This window comes from Cervus elaphus, chromosome 25 (assembly GCF_910594005.1).
Source record: "Cervus elaphus chromosome 25, mCerEla1.1, whole genome shotgun sequence".
In the NCBI taxonomy this organism is placed as follows: Eukaryota; Metazoa; Chordata; class Mammalia; order Artiodactyla; family Cervidae; genus Cervus; species Cervus elaphus.
Window position 1 is genome coordinate 35086221 of NC_057839.1, and position 14388 is coordinate 35100608.

The following is a 14388-nucleotide window of genomic DNA, read 5'->3' on the forward strand; positions in this document are numbered from 1 at the left end:
TGGTTGCAAGTCTTAAATATCTTTAAGAGCTCTAATGCAAGAAGGTTGAGAACTACCAGATACACAAAATGTAAATGGATAAAAGTGTTCTTTTTCTCAGTGGCTCAAAAGGGAAAATAATGAGGAAACTCCAGGTGAGGTCTATGGCAAGACTACTTGTTGCCTACATCATTCAGTTTTGGAAACTCAAAGCAGAGATGTTTTCTACCATGAGGTTTTTTCGTAAGTCCATAATTTTTTTTTTCTCTTTCTTTTACCAGGTTTCACCAAAACTCATACCAATGCGGCAGATCTCAACTTGAAATGTGTAGTAAACCATTGTTCTAGGCCGTGTGCTCTTCATTTTAACCACATAGGAGTTTATTAGAAGGACATCAGTAATCATAATTGTATATCTTACAAAGTTTTTGTCTGGTTTTCTTGTAGCATCTTACTGCTTTTATAGCCATATAGATTTTGTTCTCTTCAGCATGCTATGGCATTTTAATGAATAACCAAAAGGAAAAATATATATGCTTAGCTTATTTGTTTTATAAGTTCTGAGAAGGTCATGTTTACAGTTGGTGCTCACATTGGATTTATCTTCATCTTCTGTGGTAGATACATTAAATTGTGCACAATTTGTACCAAGATGGGCCTTTAGGGAGAGTTTCATTGATATACTTTCCCTCCTAACTAAATCATGACATGTAGAAAAAAAGAAAGAGGGAGAAGAACTCCACTCAGAGAATACCCAGGGCAGCATTGTTCTAGTTCTAAAAGATAACATTTGTGTGGATTGAATTAGGAGAAATGTTGTCTTAAAGATTAGGTTTTTCCTTCAGCCTTCTCTGTCTTTTCTTTTGGAGCCTCTGACTTTGTGATTACATCTTAATGCATCCCTTCTCCCTCCCCACTTTTGGTAACTAAAATAAATGCCCAAGAAGGCAAACAGGAGCATCTCTGTGTGAGAGAAGTAACCTGGTTTGTGGGAGAGACCGAAGGGTGTAGAGTCTATTGGTGCTGACATCCAACCAAGAAGTTGCCTTTATAAACAAACCAAATAACTACCTGTGCTTTGCCAAAGATGACAGTTTTTTTTTTTTTTTTTTTAGGAAGGCTAACTGATTAGTCAGTTTTCTCATTTTCAAACAGTGCAGTGTTCCTGTATATCCAGAAGGATCCTTAGAAGTCTTTCTCTGTGGTTTTGTGGGCTTCTTGGATAATACCTCCTCTTAAACTAAGAGGAGCTGTGGGATAATTTATCATGAACCTGCAGTAACAATGACAGGAGAGGTTTAGTTTTTTATTTTTTATTTTTTTTAAGAATTCTTTCTTTTCAGGGTCTCTTTTTTCTTCTCGGGAAAGTTTCTAAATATTGAATGCCTTTTTCTACAGAACAGTGTTCTTTCTTCTACCCAGGCTTCTTCCTTGAACAAAATACTTTTTATTCAGCTTTATCAAACTAGGGAAAATAATGATGAGCAAATCCAGGGTTTGAAGCGCAGTGAACTCATCCTTAGAAAATAAACATGGTAGATTAGATTTTGTAAGGACCTCCTCCTCCGAGGTATCCTCAGTTATCAAACAGTTCCCCAGGGGCTCTACCAAGCATCCTGGGTATCAAATTGGAGAGAAGTCCAGGCACCCTGAAGACAGGGCAGATTGCTGTCCTCTGGACAGAGGTACGCATGTTACAGTGCAATATATCATTCCTCTCATACCAGATATAGGCATTTCTGCAAGTTTTTAGCTAATGGCTGTCATTAAATTCACTTTCTCTTCAGATACAGCTACAGTTCTGTCATTTTAGAGGAAAGAGAGGAGAAGCACACTCCATATATAAAATGGTCTTTCTGGCTGGCTGCATGTTTGAAAGCTTCCTCTCCCAATACTGGTAAAATGGACTTTCTAGAGAATTTTCATGGTCTGGAGAATAATTTACATCCGTGTTAGAGTTATGGTTTGAAAAATGTATGATGTTGATGGTTGCTCTATTTGTAAACTTCTTCTGTGATTCTAAGAAAGCTCCTCATGTTGAGTGGCAAATTCTAAGTAGATTACTTTATATTCTTGATTAAAGAGTACCATAGGTGTTAGGAAATGCATTAAGAACCACAATAAATATTCCCAATGGATGTCGATCAGTGTGATTGTCCTTTTTCTCATTTGGGAATGGTTTAAACGTGGGAATGATACAACAGAGATTGGTGTGATAGCCAATAATAAAGTTAGCACACTTTACCACTTCTAATCAAGTGACTGTTTTTTCTTTTGCTCTTGTCCAAGAAAAGATGTTATCCTTCATGAAAGAACAAGTGAAAATGTTTACCTACATGAATTCTGACTTTGCTCCTTGTCAGAGTCAATCATTTATTTGTCTATAAAAATTGATTATCCCAGATTTCCATGTGTTATTATTTATTCGCATGTATCTAACATTCCTTTGTTGTTGCTGTTTAGTTGCTGAGTTGAGTCCGACTCTTTTGAGACTGCATGGACTGTATTACACCAGGCTTCTCTGTTCATGAGATTTCCCAGGCAAGAATCCTGAAGTGGCTTGCCAATTCCCTTCTCCAGGAGATCTTCCAGACCCAGAGATCGAACCCACATCTCTTGCATTGCAGGCAGATTCTTAACTGCTGAACCACCAGGGAAGCCCAGCATTCCTTTAGTAATGAGTGATTTTCCAGTGGTATGTAGATTTTGCTTGCATTTTGAAGTGGCCCTACCCAGGTATCTAACCAACATCTATGTTGCCCCTCTCGTAACAGACTTACCCCCTGTCCAAGGAGCTGGGCCAAGGATATGCCTCTTTTGGTAACTCTCCTTTGTCCAGAGTGATTTTATAAGGGGTGGCTGTATGGCCCAAAATGTATGATTCAGGTTATTAATCCTATGTTGAAAACTGAAGATAAGAGAGAAGCCAATTTTCTTACTCGTCTCTGCTCACTGAGCCATAAGAAGAGTGTGAGTCTGGCACCAACACCCACCTCCCCCCCCCCCCACACACACACTGAGCTTCAGTTAGGGAGAAGGAAATGGAAACACAGACATCGAGCTGTAGGGAGGAGGCATCCTAGTGGTATTTGAGTTTCTGGTTCTGTACCATCTAAGGCCAACTTCTCTGAAGCCATGCTTGGACATGAGCCCACAAGTCTCCCTTTTTGTTTGATCCTTTGTCACCTGCAGCCAGAGTGTGAACTCAAGCAACTTTGGTAATTCTTAAGTCCTGGGAGGGATCTGGTCTCCTACAGAAGGTATGCAGAATATAAGCAAATCTGCTTCTCCCCGGGCCCATAGAACACATGTAAGAGCATTTATAGGTGTTACCCAGTGGGTAGGAAGGTTGTGGCTGGAGGCTTTCATTCTACAGTTTCAGTGTAGTCAGCACAACTTTGAAAATTACTCCAATGGAAGTATAAGCAGAGATTTATTCAATGGATGAGTTTCTTTGCACTAACCGTGTCCCTTTTCTCAAAAAATAGGATCTTGGGTTTCTTTAGCCTATTTGCAGATTCTTCGTTTTTGAAAAGGAGAGAATCTAGTATCTTCTACCCTAGATTCAGTACAATATAATTAATAACATATGATTGCAAAAATACTGACAGTCCTTTTAAAAATGTGTGTCATAGTATTACCAGAATCATGAGTTGTTCTGTCCTTTTATTTTTCAACATCTACACTATCTTTCTGCTTCCACTGCCATACTGAGTATCAATTTAAACGTGTCAATAAAAGTCACGTGGTCTGAGTACATGGCTATGTGACATATACTTGAAGCTTCCTGCTTCCATAGTGTTTAGTATATCTATGTGAAGTCATCCAAAGGCACTCTTCATGGACCACACAGCGTCTCATGAGTGTGATGCCAATACCAACCCAGGTAAGTAATTGCTTAAGACAATGCCTTCCCTTAAAGCTGCAATCAAACACAAATGAGTGACTTCCCTGGTGGTCCAGTGGTTAAGATCCCATGCTTTCAATCTAAGGGATGTGGGTTTGATCCCTGAGCAGGGGTCTAAGATCCCAGGTAACTGAGCCCTTCTGCAGCAACTCCTGAGCCCGCAGCTCTGGAGCTCACACACCACAAATAGATAGCCTGTGCACCACAACTAAGACCCAAGACAGCCAAATGAATAAATATTAAAAAAAAAAAACCACACAGGTGATACTTGCTTGTGAAGGTTAAGCATGCTTGATTATTGTGGTCGTTACTGTCTTTAATGGGGTGCCACACTGGGTTTCCACTTGGAAATGATGTCAGGCCACTATCCTGGCTTCTTTGTAGCACGCATTACATAGGAGCTATACAAAACACTCCTGTTTTCCACTGACAAACCATGAGAGCCCAGGTCCCTCATGTAGTCACTTTATTTTGTTGTCTCATTTTTAGGCATCCCATCTGTTACTTATAACTTTTTCAAGAGGACATCAGAGGCCAGGCCAGAAGCTCATATAGAAATCCTGGTGTTGCCTTTGAGACCCCTCTCCTCTCTCTTGAGTTGGGGATAGGAGGTAGCATCTACTTTGCATTCTTGGGTTAGAGTGCCCAGTCTGCAAATCTCAGATATGACTTTAATCTCTCTCAGCTCTTTCATATGTCCAGTGTAAGCAAGGGTTTACAGAGTTGTCTCTTTCTTAGCCAAATATTCCAAAATGTGTGTGTGATGGTCTTAGTTTGGAATGTAGCATACAATGTCTGTTGCTGTTTTAATATCTTGTATATTAGTATAACAACTCCATAACTTGCCCCTGATAGCTTTCCAGGTGTGTTTATTGAATCAGTTTACTAGTTGAAAATATGAGGTGATGGTAAGCCAGGCCTGAGGGTTTCCATCAGCTAAATAATTAGATTAAGGCCTCTAAAGAAGATTTAGGAAAAGAAATAAGAGGCAGAATCTGGAGGCTAACAAAAGAATAGAGACCTGGATAATGATGGTATTTGTTTAGCATTTTGTAATGTATACAACACCTAGTTAGTTATTTCATCCTCAGTAATCTGCCAGGGAGACATTACTCCATTAAAATTATTAGTCTGAGAGAAGTAATATCCATCAACTCTTTAACCAGATTAGCTTTTCAGGGCTAATGTTGGATTTTGCCCAGGTACTTAATGTGAATTAAATCCCCTGAATAGAACTAGATTTGTTATTCTCTGGTAAATTACAAAGCAGAGAGTTCAAAACCTTTCAACCTAATGGTGTATGTCTTCAGGTTTTGTTCTTGTCCACACAGCTATTGTCCACCCAACTTACAAGGAAATCAGTAGTTATTACAATAAAAAAAGGCTAATGGCAACACCAGGGAAATTGTGCCTGTGGAAGGTTTGTAATGACTGGGTTTGCTCCTGTGAAAGGCCCTATTTAGGCTTGCAGGTGAGGATGCTCATCTGACACCAGCAGGAGGGGCTGATGAACAATGCTTTATCTTTGTAGCTGAACACCTTCTGAAATTTGATTTTCATGACATTAATCTTAACTCAAGTTCAGAGTCAGAGTTGTGGTTCAGACTGATTCAGTTGAACCCCAAAGATAAGGTTGATGTGCTGTGCTGTGCTTAGTCACTCAGTCATGTCTGACTCTTTGCAACCCGATGGACTGTAGCCTGCCAGGCTCCTCTGTCTGTGGGGAGTCTCCAGGCAAGAATACTGGAGTGGGTTGCCATTCTCTTCTCCGGGGATCTTCCCAACCCAGGGATTGAACCCAGGTCTCCTGCATTGTGGGCAGATTCTTTACCATCTGAGCCACCAGGGAAGCCCAAGAATACTGGAGTGAGTACCCTAATCCTTCTCCAGAAGATCTTCCTGACCCAGGAATCGAACCAGGGTCTCCTGCATTGCAGGCGGATTCTTTACCAGCTGAGCTGCCAGGGAAGGAGTCTGAAAATGGTGACAGCAGGATCATTGCCCAGCGAGATCTAGTGCCGTTCCAGCCACCAGGTCCTGGAGAGAAGAAAACCAGTCACAGCACTGAAGCCCATGTTGATATTGAATGTGAGTGTAAGCATAGGAAAGCATTAGGGCCTTCATATGAGAATGTCCAATTGTTACTATTGTATTTCTTTGAGTATGACACCATCTCTTTTCTTCTTATAATAGTAAGAATATTTGGCATGAGATCTACCCTCTTTTTTTTTTATTTTTTTATTTTTTTAATTTTTTTATTAGTTGGAGGCTAATTACTTCACAACATTTCAGTGGGTTTTGTCATACATTGATATGAATCAGCCATAGATTTACACTTATTCCCCATCCCGATCCCCCCTCCCACCTCCCTCTTCACCCGACTCCTCTGGGTCTTCCCAGTGCACCAGGCCCGAGCACTTGTCTCATGCATCCCACCTGGGCTGGTGATCTGTTTCACCATAGATAGTATACATGCTGTTCTTTTGAAACATCCCACCCTCACATTCTCCCACAGAGTTCAAAAGTCTGTTCTGTATTTCTGTGTCTCTTTTTCTGTTTTGCATATAGGGTTATCATTACCATCTTTCTAAATTCCATATATATGTGTTAGTATGCTGTAATGTTCTTTATCTTTCTGGCTTACTTCACTCTGTATAATGGGCTCCAGTTTCATCCATCTCATTAGGACTGATTCAAATGAATTCTTTTTGACAGCTGAGTAATATTCCATGGTGTATATGTACCACAGCTTCCTTATCCATTCATCTGCTGATGGGCATCTAGGTTGCTTCCATGTCCTGGCTATTATAAACAGTGCTGCAATGAACATTGGGGTGCACGTGTCTCTTTCAGATCTGGTTTCCTCGGTGTGTATGCCCAAAAGTGGGATTGCTGGGTCATATGGCAGTTCTATTTCCAGTTTTTTAAGGAATCTCCACACTGTTTTCCATAGTGGCTGTACTAGTTTGCATTCCCACCAACAGTGTAAGAGGGTTCCCTTTTCTCCACACCCTCTCCAGCATTTATTGCTTGTAGACTTTTGGATAGCAGCCATCCTGACTGGCGTGTAATGGTACCTCATTGTGGTTTTGATTTGCATTTCTCTAATAATGAGTGATGCTGAGCACCTTTTCATGTGTTTGTTAGCCATCTGTATGTCTTCTTTGGAGAAATGTCTGTTTAGTTCTTCGGCCCATTTTTTGATTGGGTCATTTATTTTTCTGGAATTGAGCTTCAGGAGTTGCTTGTATATTTTTGAGATTAATCCTTTGTCTGTTTCTTCATTTGCTATTATTTTCTCCCAATCTGACGGCTGTCTTTTCACCTTACTTATAGTTTCCTTTGTAGTGCAAAAGCTTTTAAGTTTCATTAGATCCCATTTGTTTAGTTTTGCTTTTATTTCCAATATTCTGGGAGGTGGGTCATAGAGGATCTTGCTGTGATTTATGTCAGAGAGTGTTTTGCCTATGTTCTCCTCTAGGAGTTTTATAGTTTCTGGTCTTACATTTAGATCTTTAATCCATTTTGAGTTTATTTTTGTGTATGGTGTTAAATAACGGTATTGTCAAGTACAGGTGCAGTGAAGCAGGCAGATCTCTAGATTCACATTCCCACCAACAGTGTACCTTTGCCCATTTTTAAATTAGGTTATTTAAATGTTTGCTCCTGAGTTGTCAGAATTTATGTATATGAAGCCCCACTTGTCTGTTTTGGCTTTTGTTGCCTGTGCTCTTGCGTGTCATATCTAAAAAGTCATTGCCCAGAGCAATGTCCAGAAGCTTTTGTACTATCTTTTCTTTTAGGAGGTTTTATGCATTTAGGTCTTCTGTTTAAATCTTTAATCTGTTTTGAGTTGATTTTTGTGTCTGGTGTAAGGTAAGGGCCTAATTCCACTTTTTTGCATGTGGATGTCCCATTTCCCCAGCACCATTCATTGAAGAGACTCTCCTACCCCTACTCTGTGTTCTTGGCATCCTTGTTGGAGATCAGTTGGCCATGTAGGCAAGGGTTTATTTCTGGCCTCTGTGTTCTTTTCCATTGGTATATACGTGTGAAAATACCATCAATTTAAAAATTCATTATGATTTTATTTGCTTTTTGTCACTTACATATTTTATTGTATGCATATTAAGATATTTTTTAGACTTTCCCTCAGTCTCAGGGGAGTTTGCCTGGTGTTCGTTTTTTGGATTGGGAGATGCGAATTATTATGTACATAGAATAGATAAACAACATGGTCCTACTGGATAGCCCAGGGAATTACATATGAAAAAGAATATATATGTATATATTTTTATTTAATAGTATATGATTTAATATATGTATAACTGAATCACTTTGTTGTACGGCAGAAACTAGCAACATTGTAAATCAACTATATTCAATAAAATAAAAAGATAAAAATAAACAAGGGTCATTAATGGATGCTTTATTTAGTTGATAGACCTCATAAGCAGTTAATAGCCCAAGGAAATCCACCCTTCCTAAAGTCTGTGCATTTACTATCAGGGGCTTCTCATTGACAAGAGAGTTCGAGTTGTCCAAGGAACAGGTTGGGCTGGAGATCAGTTGATAAGGATGAGAGGGAGCTGAGGTACCTGTCTCATCTTCTCCTGTCTCCGTAGGGCTGCCGGAAGCTGAAGGGGTCAAGGAATTGGGCAGTACCATCAGTTGTGAAATGCATTCCAGTTCCAAAGACTTAAACATGTGGGAGATCATTCATATTAGGATCAATAAATTGAAAGGGTCCTCTGAGCTTTTCTGAATTAGCATAGTGTATGATTAAGAATATTTTAAAGAAACCTGTTTTATAACTCAAGTACACAAAGAGCTGATTGCATAGAAAAAGACTCTTAGAGAGTTGCTTTATGGATGGAAAAGAGTCAATAATTTTATTAGTGTGTGTGTGTAAATAGTCTTTAAGAAACAGTTCTTCCAAGTAGGCCAAGTGCTTATTATGTAATGCTCCTATTACAGTTTGCCTTCCAGGTATGTCTCTATTTCCTCCTTCATTAACTCCTATCTTTTCCATGTACACAGTTTCTATCTTAGGTATACACAAGTTTATCCTACCTGTGAAAAGTTTTTAACATTATAACTAAAAGTGTTTAACATATCACTGATACCCAAATACATAAACGTAGAAGGTCAAAGCATTTGAGGAGACACTTTCATTAAGCCAAATGTATCAAACTCGACAAGAGACTGCTGAAGAAAGTATACTACCATTGAAGATGAATGTTGCTGTGGAATAAATGTTTCTGCCCCTCCACCCAAATTCACATGTTGAAAACCCTAATCTTCATTGTGACGGTATATGCAGGTAAACTCTTCAGGAGGTCTAGATTAGGTTTAGGTAAGACCATAAGGTGGAGCTTCAGTGGTGGGAATAGTGCCCTTAAATGAAGGGGAAGAGACAAGAGGCCCCAGCACTCTCTGACACCTAAGGATGCAGCAGGAAGGCAGCCGTCTGCAGCCTTCCTGGGGGAGGGCTCTCATCAGACACTGAATTTGCCAGCAACTTGATTTGGGGGTTTCTCAGCCTCCAGAACTGTGAGGAGTAATATTTAGTGTTTAAACTACCTAGTCTATAGCACTTGCAGCCTGAACTAAGAGAAGTGTGAAAAACTTGGAGAAACTTCAGGAAGACAAATAACCAAGGACCTACTATATAGCACAGGGAACTCTGCTCAATATGTTACAACCTAACTGGGAAAAGAATTTGGATAGATACATGTATGTGTATAACTGAATCACTTCATTGTACAACTGAAATTAGCACATTGTTTTGTTCTTCATTATTGGAGTATAATTGCTTTACAATGTTGTGTTATTTTCTACTGTACAACAAAGTGAGTCAGCTGTGTGTATACACATATCCCCTCCCTTTTGACCCTCCGATCCCTCACCATCCCACCCTTCTAGGTCATCACATAACACGACATTGTTTATCAACTATGAAAAGTGAAAGTGTTAGTTGCTCAGTCGTGTCTGACTCTCTGCGACCCCATGGACAGACCCCATGGACTGTAGCCCAACAAGCTGCTCTGTCCAGGCACAAATACTGGAGTGGGTAGCCATTCCCTACTCCAAGGGATCTTCCCAACCCAGGGATTGAATTCAGTTCTCCTGCAGTGCAGGTGGATTCTTTACCATCTGAGTCACCGGGGAAGCCCCAAATCAACTATACTCCAATATAAAATAAAAAGTTTAAAAAAAGAATGAAACTATGGTGAGAGAATAAAATAGGAATATTTAACTTGCAGAAGGGAAGTGAAAGGAGTGATTTAATAAGAAGTTAAAGAGCTGCTATGCATAACTAATGAAGAATGTCCTTGGTCTGAAGGAAAGAAGAACACAAGGTGGGTGAGGAATTTAATTTAGACATTTAGCCTCATTTCCTGACAGTAAAAATTTAAAGAACAGAAATTAAATTACCTATTCATTTATTTACTCATTCATTTATTCCTTTATTGGTAGGAGTTGAGAGTAGAAGAGGGACAGGGAAAGTAACATATACTTGATTAAAAGGCAGTTTTGAAATCTAGTGTTCCTGAAATCTGATATTCAATGAAATTTCTACTGACTTTATGGTCTGTAGTCTCTTTGCCAGTACAACCACCCTCTCATTATCCTAAGAAATCTGTTATATGCTTGAAAAACTAATTTCTTAATAAAGCTTTAGTGATGGAGTAAATAAAAAGTGGATAAAGTAATTACAAGTAATTAATGGCACAGGATTATATTCATACAAAATTCACTTGATCTTTTTAAATTTCTAATTTCAAATAATAACAGCTAATAACCACATAGCTGATTTGGCGATATGATAGTAATAATTTAGATGTCTCTTTTCTCTTTACCTCCCTCCTTTTTCTTTTTTCTTTTGTTCCTAATTTTCTTTCAATAGATATTTATTGAGCACTTAATCATTCAGGGTCTAATCAGGAGACAGATACTACATGGTAAGTTGAACAGGGGAAATTCAATATAAAAAACTATTAACTGTAGCAGGGATTGAATTGATGAGAAATTGGCTAGTGAGAAGGAAAGAGAACTCAAAACAACTCAAAATAGGAATAGTGGAACTGAAGCACAGAGAGGTTGGGTAACTTTTCCAGTATCACACAGCTAGTAAGTATTAACAGTAGAGCTAGGACATAAGTCCAGACCACCTGACTCCAGAACTTGAACTTTTAAACATTTATACCAAGGACCAATAGCTTTATATACCTGAAGGTAACAGTTGACATGTGGAAAGAGATTAAAGTTAAAAAATGTCATAACAGAATTGCTTAATTAAAAATGCCCTAAATATTCACCAAAAAAAAAAAAACCCCACACAACATAAGAATAGCGTATATAAGGAGCAGCCATGACCCCCAGGGTTGAGATAGAGCACCCAAGGAGTGGCCTCCAGCACTGAGATCGGACCTTGTTGGAAAATGTGCAGTGGTGACCTGCTGGATGGCAGGGAAGTCAGCGTGGTGCCCCACCAGCAGAACTTGTTGGGAATCTGCCTCTGAAGTGCCCAAGGAAGCTGTTATGGGGGAGTGCCATGCTTCAGACGTTGCCAGAAACCCACCTGAAGAGATGCCAGGGAAAGTGTTCACAGGAAGATATCTCACTCCACTGAAAAGCTCTCTGTGAGGACGTGTTGGGGGAAGCTTCTGGCATGGGGTCCCCTTGGCCATCACACCATGGGAGCCGGGAAATGGAGAAGTCAGTTGTTCTGTGGTTTCTGGGTGTAGAAAAGCTGTGTGTGCTGCAGGGACTGGACAGTGGAAAAACCATGGCCTGACAAGGGAAGCACACCATAGCAGAGGGAGAAACCTCTTCTTCTTCCCAGTGTCCATCCAGCACCTTCTATTGACAAAACATTGTGCCAATTGGCTAAGACGCACTATTTGCAGGGTCCATCTCCATTATCATGGAGCAGACAGTGAAGGGTAGGGTTGGAGATGAAAGGTGATAAGTTGATGGCTGACATAGCACCAACTATAAGCCGGAAGTATGCTAGGTTCTAAGGATACAGCAGTAGGAGTGGAGACATACAGCTTAATCCAATTATCACAATTAAGACTAAACATAAAAATTCTTTTCCTATAAAGGAAAAATATGTGTACCATGAGAGATTATTTAGAAGGATCTTGAACATACTTGCTTTCGTTTAGCACATTCTTAAATATACCACAAGTTGCTCAATAAAATGTGTAGCCGTGTTTAGAAAAAAGGAGCTAAAGTGATTCTTAACAATCAAAAATAAAAATGAGACACAAACAAACAATAGGGAAATCAAGTAATTTATGAATATTATCATCTATACAAAATCAAAAGGAATTCTGTCCCTAACAATGCGATACTTCTGGCAAGGAGTGGTTAGAAGACAAACATCAGCCATCAGTTATGTTTGGCTTGAGAAAATCTGAACTTGAAAGTTTCAGTGAGCTAGAGTTATTGAAAGGATATGGGATAGAACAATTCTGGTTCAGAGTAAGGTGCATACCACTCAGTGGCTATTGTAGTCATTTGATTATGGAGGTTTTATTGTAGAAGGATATGACATAGATACAATCTGTTCTGAAGAGGTCAATTGAAGTGCTGTGTTGCTTGGGAAATGCAGCAATGAGAACATTGCTGACCAAACTGAGCCAGCTGTGTTTTTCAGAAAAGAAGCAATTGTGAAATGACCTCATTGTCATCTACAGTATCGTGGAGAAGCAGAAATATTCCAAGGACAGCAGAGCATGTTTGCAAAAGTTAACTGAGGCGCAAACTTAAAAGTCATTTCTTATGGCAGCAAGGAAAAAAATGAAGGCTTAAAGCCAGAGAAACAACTGTCTTATACATGGAAGTAGATAGCACTTCTGTTTATCTCATATGGCCTTCCCTTTAATAAGGTCTTTTTTATTTTATTGACTATAGCATGAAATGAACCATCTACTTATATGTATAAAACAGTGGTGTCCAGTCCAGAAAAAGGGTAATTGTGTTAAAAAGTAATTATTCACTTCCTGTGTGTTTGAAATTTTTTCATATTAAAAAGGTTTCCAAAGGAAGTGTATTAATAAATATCCATTTCAGTATCATTATAACTACAGTTCTGAATAAGGATACTTAATGATGGTCTACTTGATTTTGGATAAGAAATTTAGTCAAGAGGAGCTGTAGTCTCAGTAGAAGAGAGGATGTGAGGATGGATTTTTAAAAATTAAGCTCCTTTAAAAATTCTTCTAGTCACTAGTAACGCAAATCTTCATGCTAAATAAGAGAATTAAAACAAGTGCAAAAAGCATGAAAGGACAATCAACATTATTAGCCCTTGGGGAAAGGAAAATTAAAGCCTTGATGAGATAGCAACATACCAGAATAACTACAATAAAAAAGCAAAAACGCCAAATGCTGATGAGGATGTGAAGACACTAAATAAGTCCTACATAGCTGTTGTTGGGGATGTAAAGTGGCGCAACCGCTGTGGAAAACAGTTCAGAAGTTTCCTTAAAGACTAAATATGCGTTACCATATGGCCTACCAAGGGCTTCCCAGGTAACTCAGTGGTAAAGAAACCACCTGCCAATGCAGGAGATGCAGAATTGATCCCTGGGTTGGGAAGATCCCCTGAGGAGAAAATGGCAATCCACTCCAGTATTCTTGCCTGGAAAATTCCATGGACAGAGGAGCCTCATGGGTCCCTGGGGTCGCAAAGAGTCAGATATGACTGAGCACACATGCAAGCAATGGCCTAGTAAATTCACTATCAGGCATTTATCTCCCCCGGATTAACATTTATGGTCATACAAAAACCTGTAGTGAATGTCAATAGTAGTTTTATTCGTTACCAGGGATTAGGGAACTGAGGAGAATGGAAGGGAGATGGGTGTGGTTATCACAGAATCACAGGAGGGATCCTCACCTTTTCTGTATCTTAACCATGGTGGTGGATGTATGAACCTACACGTGATAAAATTGCATAGAACTAAATTTATATACAATCCATGGGGTTGCAAAGAGTCAGCTACAACTGAGCAACTAAGCACATACATAAATGAGAAATATAATAAAATTGATGGCTTGTATCAATGTTATTAACCTGCTTTGGATATTGTAATATAGTTTTGCAAGATGATACTATTGAAGGAAAACAGGTAAAGGGAGTTAGACATCTCAGTATTGTTTCTTCCAGCTGAATGAGAATGTAAAATTATCTCAGTACAAGTTTCAATGAAAAAATAAATGCAAAAATAACTGGAAGTTCAAAGACTGCCTACTCAAAACTTTGGCAGGTGTTCTTTCTGACTTTTTTTTTTCACTTGGAATTTTAAAAAGTTGAAATCTTCCTATTAATAACTGGAAATAGTTGTTTGTTATCTAGGAATATTATTCACTAGTTAAATAAGTTGGTTTTCTAAGGTGTAAATGGATATAGTATTTTCTTGACAGTGATGTTATTAGTATTAAAAAATTTATCTTAAGTGCCTGATACATAGAAACCATTAAAAAAA

General features: G+C 38.9%; 1 protein-coding gene across 1 annotated transcript in view; it reads left to right on the plus strand.

Annotated features, from left to right (window-relative positions):
• Positions 1–2121, plus strand: part of OXCT1 (3-oxoacid CoA-transferase 1) — a 159373-nt gene extending 157252 nt beyond the window's left edge. Inside the window, exon 17 of the mRNA XM_043887930.1 lies at positions 261–2121. Within this exon, the coding sequence (XP_043743865.1) occupies positions 261–302 (42 nt within the window). The 3' untranslated portion in view covers positions 303–2121. The remainder of the gene's footprint in view (positions 1–260) is intronic.
• Positions 2122–14388: the final 12267 nt, after the last annotated feature.